Raw genomic sequence first — 27,380 nt, 5'->3', positions numbered from 1 at the left:
AAAGATAAGTTTCCCATTCTTTACAAACAGTTACCGCCTGATATTAGGGTCGCGTCCCCTGTGCACACGCTCCATTTGTTTCTTGAGCTGCTGTCCCTTAAAATTATGCGAGATTTGAACCTGCAGCATTGTGGTACACGTCTTAGATCAGTAGGCTACATGTGTCTGTCCCTTTAATTATCTTCACGGGGGGTAAAACCAGTGACTCGCCACCCCAGCCAGAAGCATTAAGCAATAATCAGCCCCTACCAAGGTGCTCATGACATCATCCCATATTTATTCATATTTATTCAGCCACAGACGCTTAGTGCTGGAGCACCGTGTCCCCACCGCTTCAGAATAATAGACTCATTTTAGCTGGAAAACAGAGTTGTGACATGAAGAAACTCTGTTGCTTCCTCGGGCTCCGTTTCAATTTGAGCAGGCTGGCTCAACGCGGGATCTGACTGCTTAACGAAAAATAAAACACAGCGCAGGAAAGTAACGTAAACGGAGCGGAAATCCGAAGCGCGGCCAGGCGACTGGGCCCACTGGTAGCAGCAACACTCCTGTTAAAGCCAAAGGCATCGGCTGGCGGTGGGCGAGGGAGGGGCCGAGAGCCACACTGGGCGTGGCTTAAAATGAGGCACGCTCCTGATTGGTGTATTTGGGAAGCAGGATCAGCTGACGGGAAAGCGGAGACAAGCCAGTGAGGTTTCTGAATGGCCAGGAATACTATGAGGGGGGGTGGTCAAGGGGGATCGGGGGCTCTTACAGGCACACGCCCCCCCCCCACTCCTCCACTAACGGGAAATGACAGTGTTACAGTGTGGACGACACATTTCGATGGGGCCGTCGCTGGCCATGGGGGTTGTTATCCAGCCATTGTTCTCCGACAGCTCCGCCCCAGTCTGCTCTTAAAACTTGATTCCAATTTGTATTCATCTAAATTTAAAAAAAAAAAAACAACGCCCTCATCTCAGCTGGTCCCTTTGCCAGCTGCGCGGCTCAGAAACTGGGGAGCATCCATCACTGCCACATGCTGACGTTCTGCCTGCCAGTGCTTCTGTCAGACGTACAGTGACGCAGGGATGCAGATCTGCTGTGGATCCCCTCAGGAACACAAAGCACTGATGATAATTTCACAGTTTTAAAATGACTTATTGTGTTATAATTCCTCTGCCAGAGTGTTTGGCTGACACACAGCCTGTCCATTTCGCTCCTTTGTTACTCTCCACCTTGGCTTCAGCTTCCTCCACCTTGGCTTCAGCTTCCTCCACCTTGGCTTCAGCTTCCTCCACCTTGGCTTCAGCTTCCCCCAAGCCCTCTCCCCGGTCCAATCAACGCCCGTTTCTCTGATCCAGTGCTTCCCAGTTTTGTTCCACCACTGGGCTCAGCTCGAACCTCAGGCTCGCGGTGCAGTTCTCTCAGCTCGGCACTGACAGAAGGTGACAGGACATCATTATAGGACACAGAATACGGGGCACAGATGTCTTACTGTAGACAGCAGTCCAATGTCCAGAGGTCCAAACATCATTACAGAACAATCAAGAAAACACCACAAAAAGCTGCCGTAATGCATCACAATAACAATAGCAAATGAAAGCACTTAAATGGTTAAAACTGTTCTGGCATTTTTTGTTTGGATATTAGGAGTGTTATTAGGAGTAATTATGCCCCTGCTACACTGTCCACTTTTACATTAACACAACTGCTTCCTGTTCTCTGAATAGAACTCGGACAAATCCTGTCCAATCACACCTGTATTCTTCTTTAAGCTGTCACTCTAATGCGCTAACATATTCATAAAACATAAAAAACTTGCATGATTCTGTTCTCTGCATCTTTTAAAATTCTTATTTAAATATTTACTGTATCAGCAGCTGAGAAGAGTAGCCCTTCATACTTCTCCATCCTCTTCCCACCATCCAAGGAAGGGGGTGTGGGTGGCGAGGCAGGGGTCAGGGTACCCAGGGCTCGCTGAGCGTTTGCGAGTCGCCGTGAAGACGACGCAGGGAGAATTCTGTACTGCACTGGCAGCCGGGATCCTGCAGAAAAATGAAAAATGAAACAGGTCGATATTCCCAGTGGTAAGTAGAGAGTGTGTAATACAACAAAAGGAGAACTTCTTCCAGAGACTGCGAGCTCCAGCTGAACAAAATGTCGGTGGGTCGGTGTGGGAGATCAGCTGGGGTCGCGGGTTCGAAAAGGACCTTCTGTTTTCGGTCAGTGGTCCTTTGATTTCTAGTGCCGTACAGCTGCTTATATCAAAGAACTAACCCCTACCCCCCCCACCCCAAGAGACACGGAGGAAACGGTAATGGTGTGAAGTGGCCTTTGTAATACTCTCCGGGGGGGAACCTCAGCGTACAGGGGGTTAAAACAGAATTCAGCGCTTGATTCGGTATGAGCGGCCTGCATTGTTGGAGGTTAGGCAAACGATACATAAATTTAAGTCAAAGGACAATTAATGTGCAAACAAAACATCCATCATCGCCAGTTTAGGAGGCGTAATGGTACATTTCGTCTGTTTATAGACACAGTTTTGAAAAAAATGAACAATAATAGAACTGACTGAAAGGTAAAGAGTTGCACGTCAAAGGATTAGTACTCAAATGATATGCCGTGGGCGTTGTCATGGATACAATCACCCTGCTTTGTCATTGGCAGGGCCGTGCAGTCTGGGCTGCATCGCTCCATTTACGCTGCGGATGCAAAGTTTTCCGAGCCACAGTTGGTATTTTTAGCCATGATGCATTTCAAAATTGATTGATTCCAACTCAATTTCCATTGAAACAATGTGGTGGAAGACTTTCAGTTGCAGGATCACTACAGGTTAAATCGTATTAGATGGTGGGGGGGGGGTGTTTTCCATGGGTTACTGGCAGGAGACCAAGAGGGCACATGTCGCCGTGTATCAGTTTAAGGCATCGCCATGGCGATAGCGGCAGGCTCGTGGGGAAAACAAGAGGCTGAGGAGTGACTGACGTATGCAGCCATTTCTCTCGCACCCGGAGGAGCACAAAAGCAAGACATGTAGTGGGGTCCATTCTCACAGCCTCCGCTCGGGTGAATAGCTTTTCCTCCCAACACCTGGAGCAGCGCAGGGAAGCGGGAGGGACATCCGAACTGCAAGCTGGTGGGATTGGGCAGGAAGCAAGACGTTAGGGGCGGGGCTACGGGTGGGGACCTACCAAAACAGTTCATCTGCCTGCCCAACAAGGACAGGCAAAATGGGGGGAACCCATCAAGACACAATTTGGTGCCCATCCAACATTCCGACATGTCCCCCACCCCCAGAGTCACATCCTGACGGTTACGACATGCAGCTCGACAGCAACACGGATAGAGGGAAGAGCAGAGAAGGGGCCCTGGACTTTTGAACGGTCTGGTTTACGTCACACTGCGTTTAAGTCTGACACCTGCCTGGCTTCTGGGGACCATGCAAAGCTCACGGCATTCACTGGCTGAGATACATCCTCTCCGAGTACAATGGTGCGTATGACTGAAGAGAAGTTAATTTGAAGAAACATTCATTTTTATGTAACTTTCTATGTGAGTTACTGACAATGAAACTGAATGCTTGATGGATTCATTGATAGTTTTTATTATATATAATGTTCAAGGGGTGAAAGGAATCCTTTTTTGGGGGGATTTAAAACCTGTTCTTAAGGCATTGTGTTCTGTTCTTTAAGACAAGACAGAAATGTTCTTGCCCAGTATCACAGAAGGGACAGAATAATTTAGGTAGAAATAAACGCAACAGAAATAACATAAGTAAATGCAGACAAGTAGGTACAGAAAATAGAGAGTAATAGAATGTTGCACACAATGCACCATGATGGTAAATGTGGTGCAAAATCACTGTATTGCAACTTATATACATTGAATGTCCAATCAGAGCACGGGCTTCTTTGTGAGCGGTGGTGCTGGAGAGCCGCACGGCGGCGTGTAGGAAGGAGCGTCTGTAGCAGCTGGGGGGGAAGAAGCCTGTGACTGAATATGGTTCTGATGCTGTGGAGGTTCTCATTACCGAGCAGTTTGAACATCGCCCTTCTCTCCACGACCGCCTCAGTGTGTGCACACGGAGAGGGGGGGTCCCCAGAAGCAACGCTGCGATCGGATTGGATGAATTATTCAGGATCACCGGCCCCCCAGTATGGGTCCCCCCAAGTCTGAGGTCTCTTCCACAAGACGGACAGGAGAAGAAGCTTTGGGGTTATTAACGGAGGTGGGGATCACAACACGGGATAAGACAGACCGCACAACAGCGAAAGTACAAACGAGGATTAATTAACGTCTCTGGAGAAGTCAAGTGGGATGATTTAATTACCAACCAATGCAGCCACCATAAAGATAATTAGGGACTCTGCCTCTCGACACCAGCAGGGGGCCTATGAGCACTTGAAACAGACTAGGGTTCGACCCGGCACCTGCTTGATCAGTCGGGACCCAGCATCATGCTGAATGGAGGAAGTTCATCAAACATGCCAACCTGTAAACATCTCGGAAGCCATTTCCAGTACAAATTAGATAAAGGGGCAATGGAGTAGCAAAACAACCAGCCAATTATTGCTAATTATGGTAATAAACATTGGCACAGCCACCACCCGCGACCCCCCCCCCCCCCCAGCCCCCAGCCCCCATCCAGTCACCCAGGGGGACGGGGTCCTTATATTCTGTGGAACACAGTGGCTTCTGCGCACCTATTATCCACCACAAGAAAGGGACATTCTGTACCTGTGCAAGACAGTCACCCCAGGGGGTCGCAGCTTCTGAGAGGATAAGGCAGCGGACGTGTTCCGGCTTGTTCGGCCCAAGCCCCCCCCAGAAAAAAAATGGACAAATCTGACCACTGATGGCTAAAATATGCCAATGGCAATGCTTCCGGGATGACAGTGTGACTGTCACTCTCCTGTTTCCAGCTTGATGGAGGCCCTGCTGCCCTCGTCCTACTCCAACACGCTTCCACAGGCTGACACAGACCTTCCAGGCATCCTCCGAAGCTGTGCTCCACACGGAGCGTCTCACAAGCCCGGCTGGCATCCAAGTAGCGCGTCCAGACCGTCTGAAAGCGGCCATATGGCTGAGCACGTACACACGCCCACGCACAACTCCGCGGAGTCCCTCGAACGCGGGCAAACGAACGTGTTTAAGGGAACCGGGGGGGGGGGGGTTCTCGGGATCGGCCGAGGCAGATGGCCAGGCTGAGAGCAGAGCAGACGCTTCCTGTCGATGGAGAAATAATTAAACTTTTAGAGGCGACTCAAAGGTCAGTGCGCAATAAAGATCCAAAAGATTGTTTGCAATTACATGCAAATCTGCAGCCACTTGTTGCCGCTGAGCGATGGCAACTGACGCGGTAACCATGGGCACCGCCAGCGCTCGCATCAAGCAAGGGGCGGGCAATATCGAACAACCGTCGCGGAAAAAAAACGATGTTTAATCTAAACAAACCGGGGCGTGTCACCATAGTAACCAAGTTTTCTTGCTTAAGTGAATGAGGCGGTGCACAAGCTGTATTAAAGAAACCTATGGAGATCAGCGGGGGGGGGGCGGGGGGGGTCCACAGGGAGGTATCAGAATAACGGCACATTAAACGCCTCAAAAGCAGGAACCGCTTCTACCTTTCTGGAACAAGGCAGTGTGCGGCGGAAAACAACAGGAAGGCCATGATTGGTTCAACAGAGAGTGATGATGAGGGGGTGTAAGATCCAGGCCCGGGAACGGGTGTGAGGTCCAGGCCCGGGAACGGGTGTGAGGTCCAGGCCCGGGAACGGGTGTGAGGTCCAGGCCCGGGAGCGGGTGTGAGGTCCAGGCCCGGGAGAGGGTGTGAGGTCCAGACCCGGGAACGGGTGTGAGGTCCAGGCCCGGGAGCGAGTGTGAGGTCCAGGCCCAGGAGTGCATGCAGGATAAACAAGAAAAAAACCCTCCCACGGTGATGCAGCTGACACCTGCCATTTCTTATTTTCCATCCTTTTCTTAAACGGCAGCCTTTGCACAACATCTGCCCAGCAAGGCCTTAGCATGGAGCCATGGAGCGCATGCCGTCTGTGTGTGGACAGAACGTCTGGCTCCTCCTGATTCCAGCCCCAAGCTTACGTTCCATGGTCAGTTTATTAGGTTCACTGGTGAGCGGCCAGTGGGCACACAGGGACGAGACGAGACGTCCAGATACACCAGAATGGCTAAGGCAGGAGATCTAGGCAATTTTTACCGTGGAGTGATCACTGGTGTTGTGCTGGTTCCAGTATCTCAGAATCTTCTGGGATTTACACACAGTAAAATAAACAATGAATAAAAATCATCCAGTCAGAAACATGTGTGGCGAATAGCACCTTGTTAAGGGGCAGATTGGTCGAACCTCTCAGGAGGCGAACCAGCTCAGGTGGGACGCAGACACCTCTGAACACTTTGCTCCAGGCAAAAGTGGATTCTACTGATTGCTTGGTAGGTAACTAATAAAGTGACCACTCAGTATATTAACAAGAAGAAAACTTGGTTTCTGCGATACTGAAAACTCTAACTAGACCAAGAAACGTTCAGAATTGCAGTTATGAAAATCCACTTGAAACAAGAAGGTTGTGGGTTCTGATCATGTACCAGCTGACTCCCCTGACGCAGTTGTGCACCCCTGGTCCCCATTTTGACATCCTAAACTAAAAATGCTTTTAGCTAAAACTGCATTCCGTCATTCCTTGGTATACCTCCGTAGACCAAGGACGAAATTAACAGCTAAAACCAGGTTTAGTCCCTGAGGGGTAACTGAACTGAATCACTCTGGACCACATCGCCAAACGTGGAGTTTAGCTACCCATCCAGAAGGACTGCTGGAGATGCGGAGTGTCTGTGAGGCAACTGATTACAGCTCATCGGCTTCATAATGGAGCAGAGGTCCAACAAGCCAGACTCCAAACAGACACCAAAGCATTGGCTTCCCATCCAGGGTGCATGCTGACCTCACACCCTGCACTGGGGAGACAGACTCCGGGCTCCCCGTCACCCTGCTGGGAACAGAGGTTCAAAGATGGTTTGGAGGATGAATTCTGAGGTATTCGGGAGGCCACAGTCTCATTAATTTGTTACAATGAACAAGCAAACATCTTCACTGAAGAACAGGAGGTCATAGAAGTTTCATTTCAAAGCAGAGAAGTTACAAAAAAAATTTTAACAGTCCAGTAACAAAAGAAAGGATTTGAAAATCAGTAGGATGTGATTTTTCATCACCTTTGCCTGGAGCTGTTATGTCACGTGCTTTAATAAGGGCGTCGAGCATTTAGGCCCCAAGCCGTCCAAATGAAGCCATGCTTTAGTCACAGAAACCTTAGCAGGTTTTGCCTGAAAGCCATTTAATCAGGCAACACAAAAGAGGCCCATTTAATTCTGGTAATAGTCCACCTTATCTGATCGCCGACAGTAAGATATTTTTATCATTAAAATAATTATCATTACGGAATGCCAGGGCGGTCGTGGTGTTGGTGTAAATTCAGGCTCCTATCTAAATCGGCCGGAGTTAATAATTCAGAGAGGATGGATCATTGTATAAATAACTTACATCATGACCTGCAGGGATTTATAATGTCCTCGGTGCATTGGGGGCAGTACTGCTGCTGTCTCCTTCCCCATGTATTAAGGATCTAGGGGGTGACGTGAAGGTCGCGGGTGACGTAAGCGGGTCACTTCCAAAGCGCCGGAAGTGTTAGTCAAGGCCGTGCCGAAGATCGGAGTATTTCTGTAGCAACCTGGCCACTTAAAACGAAAAGTCAGAGCCCACATGGAGATGGTGGTCTGGGGGGGGGGGGGGCGGGCATCACAGAGGAGCAGTGGCATTGACATTGGGGGGGGGGAATGGCTACACATTCAATAGTCGCAGGACTAAGTGAAAGGATGCGATGCAAGAAAGAGTTTAAAGTCATTTTAAAATTTTTAAAGATTTCATCATTTAAAATAAGACTAACACAGTTTAGGGTGCAGTTTGCAAAAATAAAACAAAGAAAAAACTGCTCCGTATGATCAGTTATTTGTTGGTTTGGCCAACTGGTTAGCCCACCTTGTGGTCTTTGTGCATCCCAGTTCCCCAGTGCAGTGACGGGGACACTGTGCTGTAGAAATGGTGCCGTCCTTCAGATGATATACAAAACCGAGGTCCTGACTCTCTGAGGTCATAAAAGACCCCTGGGCACCTTTCGAAAGAGTAGGGGGTGGGTGCTCCGGTGCTCTGGCTGAAACTGCCCACTGTGGCCCTTTCAAATCTGCCCCCCTAATCCCTATATCTAACTGGTGAATTCTCTCCTGCCCCTTCACCACCTTAGCTAATGCGTGGTGAGCGTACTGGTGCAGAATGGCTACCGTCACATCATCCAGGTGGGGGCCACACAGTGCTGGTGCCATTGGTCCTGTGAAGCGCTTTTGGGTGTTGTGAAAAGCGCTATATAAATGTAACATTCAGTCAGTCATTCATTCATAAAATGATTTTCTCTGATACAGGACTCCAATCTTCGTCAGGTACATGTTCTGTCATCCCACTGCATGCACAGCAAATGGGCCTCAGTAACGTGCAGATTTAAATCCGCTCTTGCTTCTTTGTTTGTTTGTTTATTTATACTTATTGGGGGCAGGTCTGTCGATATTTCCGACACCTCAGGCGTCCTCTTTCCGTGTCCAGCTGCTTCACCGGGACAGGAAGCCATCACACACTCAGGGCCGGAGAGAGACAGCTGCGGGCGGAGAGATGGGACTGCGAGGATCTACTCACAAGGTCCTTCTAGGGAGGAGTATTTGGTCCTTTGGAAAAGCTTAATTGAGTAGAGTTAACACAAACTGGGGTTTCCTCACAGCATTTAGCAGAGGGCCCCCCCCCCCCACCCCCATTTCGGGAGCATTTTAACTTAAGCAAAGAAACATTGATCTTGGCGCCGTCCATTAATGCTACACCCATCCTGCTGATATTTACTGCATCGTGCACCAAAGGGATCAGGAAGCATCTACAGATCAACCTGTAACACACCGGGTCTACAGGGAAACACGCACACACGGACACAGACACACACACACACACACACAGATACACACACACACACAGACACAGACACAGACACACGCACAGACACACACACACACACACACACAGTAATTTACTGCATACTGCCAACATATAACCCAGCAGGAACCAACAAAGGAACTAACAAGGGCTGAAGCTGCGATAAGTGCTTCCATCACAGCTGCACTGTCTGCTTTTTTCTATTTTGTACGAAACAGAAGCAGTTTAATCTCCCAGCTCCGCAGGAGGCTTGAGGACTAGAGGCTGAAGCTGCTGGCTCATGCCCATTGCTTCAGCATCCAAGCTGGACTGTGACAGAGCCTCACCCCACACAGCAGGTAACACAGTAACATTACACAGCTACTCAGCCCCACACAGCAGGTAACACAGTAACATTACACAGCTACCCAGCCCCACACAGCAGAAAACACAGTAACATTACACAGCTACCCAGCCCCACACAGCAGGTAACACAGTAACATTACACAGCTACTCAGCCCCACACAGCAGGTAACACAGTAACATTACACAGCTACTCAGCCCCATACAGCAGGTAACACAGTAACATTTCACAGCTACCCAGCCCCACACAGCAGGTAACACAGTAACATTTCACAGCCACCCAGCCCAACACAGCAGGTAACACAGTAACATTACACAGCTACCCAGCCCCACACAGCAGGTAACACAGTAACATTACACAGCTACCCAGCCCCACACAGCAGGTAACACAGTAACATTACACAGCTACCCAGCCCCACACAGCAGGTAACACAGTAACATTACACAGCTACCCAGCCCAACACAGCAGGTAACACAGTAACATTACACAGCTACCCAGCCCCACACAGCAGGTAACACAGTAACATTACACAGCTACCCAGCCCCACACAGCAGGTAACACAGTAACATTTCACCGCTACCCAGCCCCACACAGCAGGTAACACAGTAAAATTACACAGCTACTCAGCCCCACACAGCAGGTAACACAGTAACATTTCACAGCTACTCAGCCCCATACAGCAGGTAACACAGTAACATTTCACAGCTACTCAGCCCCATACAGCAGGTAACACAGTAACATTTCACAGCTACCCAGCCCCACACAGCAGGTAACACAGTAAAATTACACAGCTACCCAGCCCCACACAGCAGGTAACACAGTAACATTTCACAGCTACTCAGCCCCACACAGCAGGTAACACAGTAACATTTCACAGCTACTCAGCCCCATACAGCAGGTAACACAGTAACATTTCACAGCTACCCAGCCCCACACAGCAGGTAACACAGTAACATTACACAGCTACTCAGCCCCATACAGCAGGTAACACAGTAACATTTCACAGCTACTCAGCCCCACACAGCAGGTAACACAGTAACATTACACAGCTACCCAGCCCCACACAGCAGGTAACACAGTAACATTACACAGCTACTCAGCCCCATACAGCAGGTAACACAGTAACATTTCACAGCTACTCAGCCCCACACAGCAGGTAACACAGTAACATTTCACAGCTACTCAGCCCCATACAGCAGGTAACACAGTAACATTTCACAGCTACTCAGCCCCACACAGCAGGTAACACAGTAACATTTCACAGCTACCCAGCCCCACACAGCAGGTAACACAGTAACATTACACAGCTACTCAGCCCCATACAGCAGGTAACACAGTAACATTTCACAGCTACTCAGCCCCATACAGCAGGTAACACAGTAACATTTCACAGCTACTCAGCCCCATACAGCAGGTAACACAGTAACATTACACAGCTACCCAGCCCAACACAGCAGGTAACACAGTAACATTTCACCGCTACCCAGCCCCACACAGCAGGTAACACAGTAAAATTACACAGCTACCCAGCCCCACACAGCAGGTAACACAGTAACATTTCACAGCTACTCAGCCCCACACAGCAGGTAACACAGTAACATTTCACAGCTACTCAGCCCCATACAGCAGGTAACACAGTAACATTACACAGCTACCCAGCCCCACACAGCAGGTAACACAGTAACATTTCACAGCTACTCAGCCCCACACAGCAGGTAACACAGTAACATTTCACAGCTACTCAGCCCCACACAGCAGGTAACACAGTAACATTTCACAGCTACTCAGCCCCACACAGCAGGTAACACAGTAACATTACACAGCTACTCAGCCCCATACAGCAGGTAACACAGTAACATTACACAGCTACTCAGCCCCATACAGCAGGTAACACAGTAACATTTCACAGCTACTCAGCCCCATACAGCAGGTAACACAGTAACATTACACAGCTACTCAGCCCCACACAGCAGGTAACACAGTAACATTTCACAGCTACTCAGCCCCATACAGCAGGTAACACAGTAACATTTCACAGCTACTCAGCCCCATACAGCAGGTAACACAGTAACATTACACAGCTACCCAGCCCCACACAGCAGGTAACACAGTAAAATTACACAGCTACCCAGCCCCACACAGCAGGTAACACAGTAACATTACACAGCTACCCAGCCCCACACAGCAGGTAACACAGTAACATTACACAGCTACTCAGCCCCACACAGCAGGTAACACAGTAACATTTCACAGCTACCCAGCCCCACACAGCAGGTAACACAGTAACATTTCACAGCTACCCAGCCCCACACAGCAGGTAACACAGTAAAATTACACAGCTACCCAGCCCCACACAGCAGGTAACACAGTAACATTTCACAGCTACTCAGCCCCACACAGCAGGTAACACAGTAACATTTCACAGCTACTCAGCCCCATACAGCAGGTAACACAGTAACATTACACAGCTACCCAGCCCCATACAGCAGGTAACACAGTAACATTACACAGCTACCCAGCCCCACACAGCAGGTAACACAGTAACATTTCACAGCTACCCAGCCCCACACAGCAGGTAACACAGTAACATTACACAGCTACTCAGCCCCATACAGCAGGTAACACAGTAACATTTCACAGCTACTCAGCCCCACACAGCAGGTAACACAGTAACATTTCACAGCTACTCAGCCCCACACAGCAGGTAACACAGTAACATTTCACAGCTACTCAGCCCCATACAGCAGGTAACACAGTAACATTTCACAGCTACCCAGCCCCACACAGCAGGTAACACAGTAACATTTCACAGCTACCCAGCCCCACACAGCAGGTAACACAGTAACATTACACAGCTACCCAGCCCCACACAGCAGGTAACACAGTAACATTTCACAGCTACTCAGCCCCACACAGCAGGTAACACAGTAACATTTCACAGCTACTCAGCCCCATACAGCAGGTAACACAGTAACATTTCACAGCTACCCAGCCCCACACAGCAGGTAACACAGTAACATTACACAGCTACCCAGCCCCACACAGCAGGTAACACAGTAACATTACACAGCTACCCAGCCCCACACAGCAGGTAACACAGTAACATTACACAGCTACCCAGCCCCATACAGCAGGTAACACAGTAACATTACACAGCTACCCAGCCCCACACAGCAGGTAACACAGTAACATTACACAGCTACCCAGCCCCACACAGCAGGTAACACAGTAACATTACACAGCTACCCAGCCCCACACAGCAGGTAACACAGTAACATTTCACAGCTACCCAGCCCCACACAGCAGGTAACACAGTAACATTACACAGCTACCCAGCCCAACACAGCAGGTAACACAGTAACATTTCACCGCTACCCAGCCCAACACAGCAGGTAACACAGTAACATTACACAGCTACCCAGCCCCACACAGCAGGTAACACAGTAACATTTCACCGCTACCCAGCCCCACACAGCAGGTAACACAGTAACATTTCACAGCTACCCAGCCCCACACAGCAGGTAACACAGTAACATTTCACAGCTACCCAGCCCAACACAGCAGGTAACACAGTAACATTTCACAGCTACCCAGCCCCACACAGCAGGTAACACAGTAACATTTCACCGCTACCCAGCCCCACACAGCAGGTAACACAGTAACATTTCACAGCTACCCAGCCCCACACAGCAGGTAACACAGTAACATTACACAGCTACCCAGCCCAACACAGCAGGTAACACAGTAACATTTCACCGCTACCCAGCCCCACACAGCAGGTAACACAGTAACATTTCACAGCTACCCAGCCCCACACAGCAGGTAACACAGTAACATTACACAGCTACTCAGCCCCCCCACCCCCCCTTAAATGGGCTCTTTAAGCAGAGACTGAGACAAAAACAGCAACCAGCTCCTGTTGTCTGGCTGAGCTTTAACTCAGCACAACAAAACACTCAGCCCTGTGTGTGTGTGTGTGTGTGTGTGTGTGTGTGTGTGTGTGTGTGTGTGTGTGTGCATATTTATATTATCTACAGTGGACAGAAAATTAATAATCCTCCTTTAACAATTTTTACATTTTGTTAACCTAAAGCCTTGAGTTAAAAGGCAAAAAAACTATATTTTTTCCTACTAGTCAACACAGAATATTTAATTTCAAAATTAAAAAAACTAGTTGTAAAAAAATTCTTACATTAATGAAAAATATTTAACTACAATATTTGTATTTGATAAGCTTGCGTTCCATTTAAATTGCATCACGTAAACCAGTGTTTCCCAGCCCGGTCCGCAGAGACCCCTAAACGGTCCACGTTTTTGCTCCCTCCCAGCTCCCAGCCAGTCAGTCAGTCCACATTTTTGCTCCCTATTGAGAGAAGGAAGGAAGTAAAAACGTGGCCCGTCTAGGTGGTCCCCAAGTACTGTACTGGGTTGGAAAACACTGAACTAAACGATCACAAAATAACTCGTGCAGAATCACTAACCTGGTAATTTATAGGCAGCTGTGTATCGTGGTCCTTCACATCGCCAGTGCAGAGAAGGTGACTATTATGGACGGGCAAAGTCTGAGTCCCAACCAAAATCCATTTGAACATTTTTTAAACGACCTGGAGGCTGCTGATCATCACTGAAAACCAGCCTGGGTCTCCCTGCTCAGATGTGCAATGAGGAGTGAAGGAATGTCCCAAAACCCAGGGGTGTCGCCCCCAGGAAAAGCTACATCAAATGGCTGGGGGCTGAAGCTGCCATTTCCGCCAAGTGCTGACACAGGGGCATATGCCCAACGAATGAAGACATTTAAACACTTGCTATATTCAAAAATTAAAATGGTTTCACTGCATTCATATGGTTGTGTTTAAGCAAAGCACGGCCATTTAGCCCACGACCTTTGAAACATCTTTGGAGAGCAGTACGTTCTTTTTCTGTGTTCCTGGCATAATCAACATCAGTCCTGTGTATCCTATCAGTGCTGAATATTGTAAATCAATGCCCTACATGTTTTCAAAATGTATACTGAATGCACAATTTCTGGATAATCGATTTCCACCCTTTTCCTGTCATCTCTCAGCCGCTTTGGAGGAAGCTGACAAGAGACTACAAGGTGAGATCATGTCACAGCTGAATGGTTTAGGTGCAGCCAGATATCTGTGCGAAGGGCTGGATGTTCTGTTCTTTTTGTCTGCTACTATAAAGCCTTCTACACACATGAAAGCAGCTTTATTCCACTGAAAAAGAATATAGACCCCTAGAAAAGTTTTATCATTTTGTGTGAAGTACTGTAGGTGAATTTGCACCTGAAGAGAGAGACGGTATTATCGGTGGTCGATAATGCAGAATGGCCAGTGCAATGTGCTGGCAGTCAGTCTCAGCTGTAGGTATTAAAAGCACTTTTCACCCTCATTGTAGCTCTTGGACTTACAGCAAACAGAATTCAGTCAATAAACAAGAGATACCAAAGCAGTGAACTCCTCCTGAACCTCACCCTCCCGTCGACACCGCTTCACTGGCCTCCGCTTTCCCCACACGATCCTCGGGGGGGGGGGTGACTTCCTCTGAGCGGTTCCTGTCCCTCCAGCCCTCGCAGGTTCACCTGGAGCTGGAACAGAGGCGGGGGCCTGTCAGTCTGCTCCTGGAGCCAGAGCATCTCCTCAAGCATGTGAGGGGCTCTGCAGGAGACCTCAGTAAGAGGGTCTGATGCAGCTCACTCTGCACTGATGACACATTACACTGCTGGATTACAGTAAGCAACCATTTAAACATGTGCTGTGTATAGAAATATGGAAGTATTGCACCAAGTGCAGTAATAATAGTGCAGGGGGAAGCGTCAGTCACAACAGCATTCAGTTTGGGGGGGTCGGGGGCTGGTGGATGTCAGTCTGGCAACAGCTCTGGGGTACGACCAAGTCTATAAAACTCAGGCCTGATTTGGAGTAAAATAAAGCTAATTAAAGAAACTCATGGACCCACCACTCCAGGCTCGGTCCAAACGATCCCGCTTAGGGCGGCGGGTACAGCGTGTCCGGTCCAGTCCGGTCCGGACGTGTCCAGTAGCAGAATCCAGATCCACCTTCCGCGTTTTGAGGCTCGACAGGCAGATGCAAAGAAACCGAAAACTCAACCACTTACAAAAGGCTTTATTGTTCAAACAGATTAAACGTTTTACAGCTCCAAGAACAGACAGCTTGGGGGGGTTTAAAACAGCACAGCGGTACTGGGATACGGTCTGCAGAGTGTTGGATCAATACTGGGTCATTGGCATACAAAGAACAAGTTACACACATCTGTATTCACTTACATCAATACAATTAACCGTGACATATTCTTCAGTAAAACTAAGTGTTAAACAAGCGTTACATTGTTTCATATTAATACAATTACCTCATGGGCTCTGATCATCATCCTATGCAGTATGAGTCACTGTAGCGTAACACATGAAACCTCTAAATTGCTGACTCAGATTTGGATACTACAGGCAAAGGGCTGAATGCAAAACAAAACTACAGAACTGGATTTAAGGAGAATGGGAAGAGACTTGCTAAAAATCCCTTTTGGTAGGTTTCCTGTTTTCACACAACAAGGATTGGCTTTGGTTGTATGTCACAATGGCATCAAGCAATGATATCAATCATTTAGGAAAGGAATTGCCTGCTTATTGATTAAAAACATGTATAAACGCCCCGGGACCTCATTGTGCAGAAGTCACACTGCAGATAGCAGACACAGTGGGGAGATGCCAGACCTACACTCCTCATTCCAGAAGTTGGGTGTATTTGTGTTGATCCCCAAGTTTTCTTTTTTAATTCCATCCACATATTTCCTTCTTTCACAAAGTCTTTTTTTTTGTTTTTGGTCTGGGATGTTGAGCCAATAACGGCGTGAAGGTGACGGGGTTAGGTGTTCCAGCCCAGTCCGACGTGCGTGACCAGGAGGTAGCACATGCCCACCGTGGACGTCAGAAGCATCATGGGAAATCCCAGCCTACGACACAAAGCAAAGGGCACTTCAAATATATCAATATAATGCACTCCAAGCTAGCAGCGGGGAAAGACTAACTGTTTTAGTGCAGAAATTCAACCACAAATTAAATAGAGCTAAATAGTATTAGCAGAAGTAGATCTAGTTAAGTACCTGAGATGAAGGATTCAAAAGCAAGGCTCCCTGTTGGAGCTTCAGAGTCTGGACAGTGGAACTGCTTTATGTATCAAGGGGAGCAAGAGTTCACTGCACCACCTACTGGAGTTCTGGTTGTGATCATCCAACTGACCTTCAACACCATCAGTTTTCAGTACTATACGACTTCTGGTTTGATGAAAATGCGTAAAAATGGAAATGGAAATCTGCAGATATATTACTACTCCATTCCTGCGAGATGTAACATGGGTGGCCTTTGTAAAATCATGCAGAACCTTCAGGCTGCGCCCCTCCATCCAATCAGCCCTCTGATTGGGTGTCTCACACTGGGAAACATGGGCATTCCTTCCATGGAAGGGGAGGTGTTGGACTGGGATTGCTGGGATTACATACAAACATACAATATTAATCAGTGAAGTTCCGCCCAAGTCAGATTTCTTCTTGGTTTGGAATGAAAATGTCCCCAGACAGGAAGCCAGCTCCAGAATATTTTCTCAGAATAGATGATATTGTTTGCTCAGTCCATCAGCATCAATGATTTATGGGTTTTCTAGGCTGAGGGTTACATTTAATCACACACACACACACACACACACACACACACACGATATGTACAACAGACTAGCAGTGTCACACTCCGCATGGGACATGGTCATTCAGAGTGTGGTAATTACAGAATGTTACTCTCACTTAACAGACCTTCACTTGGTATATCACAGCTGGAAGAAAAGCTAAACAAGAAATTCAAATTCGTAATTTTGCTGTTTTCTGCGTCAAAGTAGAAAGCACTGTACTTAACGACAAAGGTGACAGAATCTTTACACAAATCACATCTCGGCCAGTTCAGATCGCTACCCGCAAACAACTGAGTAAGACTGTTGCAAGAAAGGTCCTGCATTTTGGAGGTTTGTGGGTTTTTTTTTTAATGGAACTAAATTTTGAGTGAGTGACTTGTTTTTACTCAGACCTCAACAGACCTTGAATATGAGGACGACAACTCTTTGCAACCTCTAAAACAGAAGGTTATGATTGATGATGCACTTTTAGCATTGATAGGAACGTGAACTGCAGTTGTAGTGTCACTTTTATAGTTTATTGTACAGTGTAGAAGGTTCCAGAAAAATGGTAGGTGGTATACGCAGGGTTTTGTCTTAATATAGCTGCCAAATGTGGTGAAGATACTGAAAGGTTGTAGAAGCAATTTCTATTCCTTCTGCCTCACCAAGCAGTTCCTACAGTGATGCCCATCCTTTACTGTACATGTGGCATCAAAACCAGCAGGAATGGTGAGAACAGACACAGGTGACTGGAGTCAAAGCATAACTTTTAACAGGACACAAGATCAAATCGGAGTGACAATCAGAGGCATCAACAACACAGTATTCAATCAAACTTTTATGCGGCGTGTTTGGACGGGTCAGACTTGCTGGTGGAGTGACGGATCCAAAAAGAACGTTTGATCATCTTTCAAGAACAGAAATGTCCATTTTTGCTCAAGAGTTGGCTGTTGTGCTTCTCAGAGGAGAGACCTTGGCCTTTTCAAGCCTCACCGGACAAAAGACGAGCAAAAGCCCTTCGGATCCGGAAGAGATCAGTGCACTCACCAGTATGTATGAAGGTGCTGAGGAAAAACTTTTATATTCTTCATTGCACACTTTACTAAATTAGACCCATGTATTAGATACTGGGAAGCTATCACAAGCTTGCATAGTCTGTTATTATTGATCAGTGAACACTACACAAATTGTCCATCCAAGTTACTTCATCCAATTGTCATTCACTATAAAATATCAATGGTTTGAAGTTACAGTTTCAATTGCAGTGCTAAGTTTCAATCCTTCCATACCGATAACCCATTTTCTCCAGACACAGTCGTAACACAATTTCCTGGTACATCTCCACCAGAAATCAGGACCAGCTTAAGACAAAAAGGCAACAATGAAGCCGACTATAAGAGAGCAGAAGGAAGTGTTCATGAGAAGCCTGGAGCGGATACAGACACCTGTTTGGCGAGTGAGACAGTGGGTAACTGGACGAGGAAGGACAAGCTGGGATGACACACCGACATGGAACAAAAACTGAGTATAAGTGAAACAAACATGCAGACAGAAGGTTAGTGAAGGTCTGGAGGGGGAGTATGTTACTTTAATGGTTTGTTTTATTAGTTCAGTGACCATTAATTCCTAGAGTTAAATTAACATCTAATTTATTGGGCTTTTACAATGTTCATTTGAAACAGTTCCCTGGAGGGCGTTTACTGTGACATGTTCCAAAATTGTTTTAAAATTAGCAGTTTTTAGTTCATTTTTTTGATGCAAGATACTGCATTTGTGCATTTTTATATATATTTGTCAGTGATATAATTTCAATACACTGCCGATTTAATAAACAAGCACAAAGGATTTATGAACATTGCTAGAACTGCTCTTGTTATTTCTTTCTCATGTGTATTCTTGCAGTGAGTGTTCTTGCAGTGAGTGTTCTTGGCTGATGTCTGCGGTTCAGGGCTGACAGCTGGTTAACTTAACATTATTCAATGGGGAGAATTTGCCGGTAGCAGACAGACACACATGTAGCCTCAGTGTTCTACTTTATAATTTTAACAACAAAAGATCATGGACTTGAGCAGTGATTGAGTGTACCATGACTATATATTAACATACTATTTAAGTCTTTTAGTATACTGAAGTACTCAAGCGTTGCTTTTAGAAAAAGACTATTTTAAAGTACGCTCGGAACACATTTGTTAGAAATGCATTTTGTAAGATCAATAACATACTTCTGTCCTACTTAAGTGACACATAAGTGCATTTTTAGAAGTCTTTCAGTGATATTTAAATGTAATATAGACACAATTAAGTTGTAGTTAAGTATATAACCTTTTTTAGCACATCAAAAAGGTGTTTTCAGAAAAAGTGGACTTTTCTAAGTGCACAGTATTCACATCCTTTTTTTCCCTCAAGCGTGTACACCTCTTACACATTACCGAGTTAAACAGCAAGAGCAACGACAGAACATCACATTCACCGGCAAGAATGATACGGGGCACCAGCGGGATGTCGCCAGGGATCCAGACAACTGGGAGTTTAATCCCATAACTTGGGCCAGAGGTTCTCACCTGGTGAGATATGGTGAGTTTAGATCTCACCATATCCAAAGAGTTCTGGATTGAAAGCCCAGTAATAAAGTTTGAAATGAGGCATTGCGTGACCACCGGACAGGTTCTCATTAACCGCTTATCCTGGTTGGGGTCACAAAGGGGTCAAGGGCCTGGACGGGACACCAGTCCATCACGGGGCACAGGGCTGGGGTACACCCTGGACGGGACAAAGGCCGAAAAGACGGCGGCCTATCACACGCAGTTCTGTGTCACTTCCATATCTTTTCCACAATTACAGTATACCTAGTAATGTGATGATGTGACCATTTCTTAAAATAAAATAAACGGGGTGAAAACCATTTCAGGTTAAAGCTTTATCATCAAAAGAAGATTAACCTGGAAATACCCCCCCACACGTGTCACGATCAGGGAGAAGGTATTCCCACCTCAGTCACCGGTGAGCAGTAAGGCTCTACGTAACACAGAATTTCAGTTAATAGCTAATCATTCCACATCATTCCACAAGAGATGGGCGGATTTAGCAGGTCTTCGTGAAATCGCACACCGGCTCCCCGAAGCAAGATTATCGGAATCCGATCTACATTTTTAAATCCATTTAGCGATGACCTTTCTCAAAGCCTCCCTGCACCGTCGCTTTCAGGAGGAGATCTGCGCGGTAAGCGTCTGGGTGGCTGTGTCGTGGGGGCACGGGCGGGGGGGGGGGTCATGTGTATATTACATCATCACATCAGATAATGAGCATTGTGTGGAAACTTTTCTAGCACATCTGCATAATAAAAGGTTGTTCGCTCAGCTGTTACCTCCAGCAGCAGTTAAGCCAGAGCAAAGCACGTCCTGTTTGTCAAATACAGTAAACAATTAAAAAACCCTAGAAAATGAATCACATGCTGGTCAGCTGACACCCACAGGAACAGGCCGCTACGGACATGCTGCGTTTGGTTAACCCTGACTATGCGTCACGACGGAGGATTTGAAAAGTTTGCCCTGCACAAGCAATCATAACTAGCATAAAATATCCCACAATGCACTGTGACTGACCTACATCTTCACCAGAATGGGATACAGTGGTGGCTCTTCTTTGGCCACGTGCACTACAGAAGGAGCATATTTAAAACATCACCCTTTCCCTCCCCTCACCTGTGGTTTCCACAGAAACCTAGAGGGTAATGCACCCCTGCGTGCGACGTGGGCCGGTCCACATACAGTATTATTCACCTGTGGGGCGCGACAGCCCCTGCACCCCTGCGTGCGACGTGGGCCGGTCCACATATTATTCACCTGTGGGGCGCGACAGCCCCTGCACCCCTGCGTGCGACATGGGCCGGTCCACATATTATTCACCAGTGGGGTGCGACAGCCCCTGCACCCCTGCGTGCGACGTGGGCCGGTCCACATGATCCGAATCTTCCTTTTGCTCGGGTCCAACTCCCCTGGCACAGCCAGGTGATCTTCATCTGGGGCCCCTTTTAATTAAGGCAGGACGTATTACCCTGTCTGCTGTCCACACAGTAAGACTGATTCTCTAGACTATAAATAGATGGAAACTGGGACATTTCCATCCTTTATAAGGGTGATAATCACTGGCAGGAAGACCCGACACAGGTTAGTCCGACTGCCGAGTCACACGTGCCAGTACGGTCGGTCCAAACGCTGAACGAGCAGGGGGGTGTTCATACTTAATCAGTGCGTGCCCTCCCCAGTCTCTGCCGGGGAGCCAAGGGCCCCAAGGCCTGGGGACACAGCCAGGAGTGTCACAGCTTTGCATGCCGCTGCTGATCACGACAGCACTGCTGGTCACAGGCATGCAGCGCAACAAGCCAGCGGGGACTGGGGGCAAAGCTCTCCCCGCTAAAGCGCTGTGGAACCTGCCTACCCATGAAGACCCAGGTCTCAGATGATTTCCGTTCTGCATGTAGACAGATGCTTCTGGAAGGGTGTCTGCCTATGGACTGGCAGGTCCCCCACACCTATCTACGCCGTCCAATCAAGGGTGGGACGACAGAGATGGCAGAGAATCAGAGGAATGAGCCCTGACCTGCCTCTCTTTGGCAACAACCATTTATCTTCACTCCAGCCGTTTAACTACTGATGGATCATCCTCGCCAGCGCCCCCTTGTGGCTGCCCGACCTTCTGCCCAGTTTTACCCCCCCACCAGGCCGCTGACTCTGCTCTTTGCCAGGGGCCACTTTGCGCTCATCAATCTTCTCCCTGCCCCGGATATTTCAGAGGTGTGGTCACCATCCTTTAGGGCAGCATGTCAATGAGCTTCCTGGACAGTCATGAAAAGCACATATTGTCCGTATTAATTATATATTTTTCCACAAAGGGATCACAAGTGTGTGCTTCAAGCGCTTCGGGGAGGTTTTGTTTTGAAGGACATCTCATTCCACGCCCCCCTGCCAAACCTCGAGGATGCACCTGCTGTCTTCTCGGGGTGGGGGAGGGTATTGCAGACACCAGGCAGCCGTGGCCCAAAGCTTGGATGGCAGCGACACAGCCATGAAAGGGGAGGGCTGGGAGGCGGGGGTCCCCGCAAGCCGCACGCTGCTCCACAGGATGGAGGGGGTTTGTGCATCATGGAGAATTCTGACAACCACAGGACAGCAGGCAGCCCTGGTTCTGTGAAGATCAAGCTCGGTACAGACGCACACACCAGGGGCTCCAGCGCTGATGCACGCCTGAACGGCCGGTGCTAGTGAGCTCGCGTCTCCGTTAATGGATCACGCTACAGTTCGGAAACGTGGAGTGACAAATAGGCGAGGCAGCCGCAAAGCCCAGAAGCACAGGGTTAGTTGAATTCTTTCTTTGACAACATTTCACAAGTACTGAACCACACGCCGGCAGCAGCGGCAGCGCACTGGGACCCCCCCGGTTTCCCGCCAGTGACCCCTACTTCTTTCTGCCTATTAATTTCGCCCATATCCCTTTCAGGGCGGAGCAGGGATGCCGTTTAAAGGTAATTGGCTTTCGAGCCGAATCTAGCAAAAGCAGATAATGGGAGAGCTGCGGTTCGGCACCACGCCGCATTTTTCAACGTGTTTAATTCAACGTGTTTGCGAGAGAGAGGCTCTGTCATTAGCCCGGTCGTGGGATCTTCATTCGGTGCTATAGGGCATTCGAATTACAACACCCACCACCCCACACCCCCAAAAAAAAAACACTGTTATGAGCCACAATTTGTTTTTTTGGATTTTATTATGAAGCACTTGTGAGAGACACCAGTGCACCCATAATCCCCATGGTAACCCCATAAAGCCAGCTGGGGGCGGATTTACGGCAGGCCGGGATTTCATTTGCTAGACATCGCCTTGTAGACAGCAACAGAAGAGTAACAGTTCAGGAAAGGGACAGGCCTGGTCTCTAAGGTGACCATTGAAGGGATGAGATGGGGAAAAAAAAAAACAACAAATGTATTTCGACACAGCAGCAGGCTAATGGAGGGTTCAGACATCTGCGACCGTCTATCGAATGATCCCCCCCCCTCGCCAAGATTCTACAACAGACATGAAATTGACCGTCAGTCATGGTTAGATAACTGCATGCTACTGCAAATAACATGCAACAGGGAGGGAGGGAATCCAATGATAAATGAGCAATTATACCACCATCTGCCACTTTCCTGTGTCTTTCTCCAGGCCCAGGCGAGACGAATCCGCTGGCAGGACCAGCCAGGACCTCCCAGATGTTCCACCAATTTGAACTTGCATTTGACAGGAAGACCCAGCAGGGGGCAGACCGGGGACCCCAGGAGGAGCATGGGGACTGAGATATGAGCCAAACGCCATAAAGTTCCAGTGTTCGTAATCATACAGAAATGAGGCGGTTCACACATCCTACAGTTCCAGCCCTAACCAAACCCAGTCCCAATAAGAGGACGGCCAGTACCCAACAGTAGAGTCCCTCTGCGACACCTGCATCTATGACATCGTCAACATGGGAGAACCAATCAAAACACAGTTGTAGTAGCCTGAAATATTAAAATGAAGACAATGAAAAATGTATTCTTTCGGAGGTACCTTGGTCATGACAAGTGTGATGCCCATCCCATCTCCTGAGCAGGACAAGTGACATAATTAAAGTATCAACGTCTCAGGTTCTCTGGCAGCAGGGATAAATATTTGGAAACCCCAAATCATACATAAGTCAGGAGTCTCCCCTGGTGCCTGAAGACAACTTGGGTACAAATCTAGGAAGAGTTTTAATTAACTTGCATCCTGTCAGCGGAAGGTTCCAAAAGTAGAACGGCCTCATTTGTCTGTCAGGAGTCTTCTGCTCGCATCCCCGTGGTTCAGCTTCGCAGTGACAGCCTAGCTGCCGCATTCACCGGCGATTGCGCTCGGTGTGTCTGGGGACAGCGGAATAAATTGCAGGCACCTGCTGCCTAGTTTTATTCTCTGGGCCCTGAAGGGGTCAGGGAAGGAGACGGACACCCTCTGGGGGAATCTCCAGCACGTGCTTCGAGATTCGGTTGGAAAGTATTCGGGCTGGGTCCCCCCCAGGTGTGATTCACTGAGGTGGTTTTCCAAACCGCCCTCTCCAGTTGGCATGAGGCACCGCGATGACCAGAAGGCTGCACCATTGAGCAAAACGGCCAGCGAGCATGGAGATGGGCTGGCAGAACCAATCGGTGAGCGAGGATGGGTAGCTCACTGGCAAATCTCACAAAGATCATCTGCTACACACGCCGCCTGAGAAACATGCTTAGGTTCTCCCACGACTCCTTTGTTTCTAATTAGCATCATTTGTTAATAACTGTGAGGTGTGGGTCTATGAGTCCTAGCAGCTGGCCCACCTTACTACAAACTGAAATTAAGTGCATCTCAGGACAACACAACAGCCACAAGAGATTCAAAGCAACACCGCACACATGTAAAACAAATCAGGCGCCGGTTTAATAATCAAAGCCACTTGCCAGACTGAAGTCATTTCCTGAAACCGGCGAACCAACATGGCCGACACGATTTCCCCAGGACCGCGTGGGACTCACCTGAAGAACTCCATGAAGGAGAAGCCGTAGCCGTGCTGCTCGGCGATGCCGGCACACACCACGTTGGCCGACGCACCAATTAGTGTCCCGTTGCCTGCAAGAGAAATGTTGTTAGCTTTGGTTGCTTATGGTTAAGGTTAGGGCTGGGTAGGGGTTAAGGTTGGGGTGGCACAGTAGCACAGTATTTAGCACTGTAGTGTCACACCTCTAGGACCAGGGTTCGAGTCTCCTCCATGGCTGTGCGTGTAGAGTTTGCATGTTCTGTGTAATTATGGGGTTTCCTCCCGGTGCCCCAGTGTCCCCTCACAGTCCAAACACATGCTGAGGTTAACTGGAGTTACCAAACTGTGCATGTGTGAGTGAGTGGCCTGTGCCCTGTGACGGGTTGGAGCCTCATCCTGGGCTGTTCCCTGCCTTGCGCCCATAGCCTTCACGATAGGCTCCAGACCCCCCATGACCCTGAATAGGACAAGCAGTTACAGAAAATGGATGGATGGAATTGGTAATCATTCATTCCACTGGCCAGATCACTGCTGACATTACCGTATACTAACCAATCTTTCCATAAACGTAGGACTGGCTGTGTATTGTGATCCACTTGTTGAAATGGATGAGGGCCTCATCTACCCTGCAATACCATGAATGACATCGAATGTTCACGCCTCCATTTCATAACTATCCTTGGAAATCCAATATAAAATAGTCTAAAAACGATAAGCATCCAGCAGCAAAGGTTGCTTTGACCCTGAAAAATTTTGCCATGCATCCTGCTTATTTACAAATTAAAATACAAAAAAGGACCATAGATGGCCCTCAAGTACCATCTTAGTGTATAAATTAATATGCCATGTTGCCTGATGAGAACCCTGAAGGCAACTACAGCCAACAGGTGTTGCAGGAAACCTCGAGTGACCAGCTGGAGCTCACCTCCCCCCGCTCACTCCCTCGCTGGCCTGGTGTTTTACCTGAGCGACAGGTATCCCATGATTCTGTGCGCTTGACCTGATTCTGGTGGGTGTGTTTCCCTCAGGAGGGTGGGAGCTGCACTAATGCTAGAGCATGACGCTGAAGGCCATGCATTTGCATGAGTGTCATCAGCAGAAAGAGGCATCTCTCTAAGTTTTGGTTTCTTCTTTAGAGGTGTTCTTAAGGTGGATGACCGACTTCAGCGTCGCTAGTTAACTGAAATCCTGCATGTTAGCTGATGCTAAAGCTTGGATGCTAGAACAGAGTTGGTGGTTGAACCTATGCGTTGTGTAAATTTTGGGTCTGATGGAACCTCAAAGGGGTACGCATGCATTAACGTATGTCAGTGAAATGCCAGGTCAGCGTAACTTCCTGAGTGTTTTTCGAAACGGACACAGGCTTAAGGAGTCTGTGCAAAACCCTCTGGAAGGCTGCTGAGACTGCTGTCTGCAAACAGGAAGTGTTGCATAAAAACAGGAAGTCGCTGTTTTGATCTGGTCGGCTGGACTCCAGCAGCTCTGTATTGATCGCCGGTGTGACGTTGTCAGTGCAGAGCTGAACCTAGCAGGATGTTGTTGCCGTACTTTACCTGCAGGTTAAATTTAAAAACACTCTCTGGACTGCAACATGTGCAGGAAGGTTAGTAAATGAAAAACACTGGCAAGTTCAGTCTCTTACGCTGCTTGGCTGTGAGTGTTACTGACCTCCCAGGCAGGCTCCCATGGCAAGGGCAAAGATAAGTGGCCTGACGGGCAGATTTACGTCAGCGTCTTGGCTCAGATTAATAAGAACGGGAATCTGTCGGCGAACATATGCAGAGATACAGAGCATTAGGAACCATTCACTCTGGAAATGCTAATATAACCACGGGCTATTATTGGCTTGTCAGCCCAATTTCAATAACCGCTGAGGGAATTAAATGTAAAGAGCAAACGACCCAAACATACACCAGCTCTCAGCAGACAGCAGTGATGCGTCATCTGGCCCGGAGGTCCATGGCTATGCACATCAGCGTTTCCCAGGCTGGTCCATGGGGATCCCCCAGACAGTCCATGTTTTTGCACCCCCAGGAGGGAGCGAAAATGTGGACTGTCTGGCAGGGAGCTGGGTGGGGACCGTATTGGGTCCCCGCAGACCAGCTGGGAAACATTGATTTACATCCTTGCTGGGCTACTGAAAATTGGCAAAAGAAATTTCTGAAAGAATTCTCTGTGGCATTTTAATGTTGCACGAAATATACCAAGTATTAAAACAGTTTGTAAGTCAAGACCCATTACTGCTCATCATGTGTCTACTTGTTAATGTATTTGTCAGAAGTACGAGGTTGCACATTGTAACACGTGTAAACAATGCATTCAAATCAAGTGTCTGTCACACGCAAACAAGGGATTAGATATAGCAAGATATTCACTCGTCATGCACATGTTTTCTTACCGATCTAAGAAGCCTTAAACCGCAGTGTGACTGATATTGACACTCAAGCAGAGTTCAATGTGTTTTTGTTTGCACACTTAGAACAGGGAGAAAATGGCAAATCCAAGCACTGCGCTTAATTCTCCAGTTATTTTCGGTGAAAAATAGCCTTTCAATTAAGGCAGGGGGAAGGCGCAGGAGATTACATTCATGTCAAGGCAACACCGAGGTAGCAACTCTGCGAATCGCACGCTTAAGTGCTCACTCCGGGCAAAAGCGCCGTGGAGCGGAGAGTGCCGGAGACTTTCGGGAAAAGGGAACACGAGCTTGTTATTGTTGTTGTCACGTTAATGAATTTTAATGGCGGCTAAAACTGTGGGAGACATGAAAAATGCAAAGGAC

General features: G+C 48.0%; 1 protein-coding gene and 1 long non-coding RNA gene across 2 annotated transcripts in view; both read right to left on the bottom strand.

The window, feature by feature from the left end:
- Positions 1–440: 440 nt before the first annotated feature.
- On the bottom strand, positions 441–7,648 carry LOC140578421 (uncharacterized). The gene is made up of 3 exons (XR_011982616.1): positions 7,535–7,648; positions 1,852–2,027; positions 441–1,417 (listed from the first exon to the last, which is right to left on the bottom strand). It is a non-coding gene; the product is annotated as an uncharacterized lncRNA (long non-coding RNA).
- Positions 7,649–15,484: 7,836 nt separating this feature from the next.
- Positions 15,485–27,380, bottom strand: part of oca2 (oculocutaneous albinism II) — a 59,844-nt gene continuing 47,948 nt past the window's right edge. The window contains exons 22-24 of the mRNA XM_072699380.1: positions 26,270–26,363; positions 24,600–24,693; positions 15,485–16,337 (exon numbers count right to left, since the gene is read on the bottom strand). Coding sequence (XP_072555481.1) covers positions 16,250–16,337; positions 24,600–24,693; positions 26,270–26,363 — 276 coding nt within the window. The 3' untranslated portion in view covers positions 15,485–16,249. The remainder of the gene's footprint in view (positions 16,338–24,599; positions 24,694–26,269; positions 26,364–27,380) is intronic.

This window comes from Paramormyrops kingsleyae, chromosome 1, assembly GCF_048594095.1.
Source record: "Paramormyrops kingsleyae isolate MSU_618 chromosome 1, PKINGS_0.4, whole genome shotgun sequence".
Taxonomy (NCBI): domain Eukaryota; kingdom Metazoa; phylum Chordata; class Actinopteri; order Osteoglossiformes; family Mormyridae; genus Paramormyrops; species Paramormyrops kingsleyae.
Note: the sequence above shows the minus strand (reverse complement) of the source record. Positions and strands in the feature narration are given on the sequence as shown.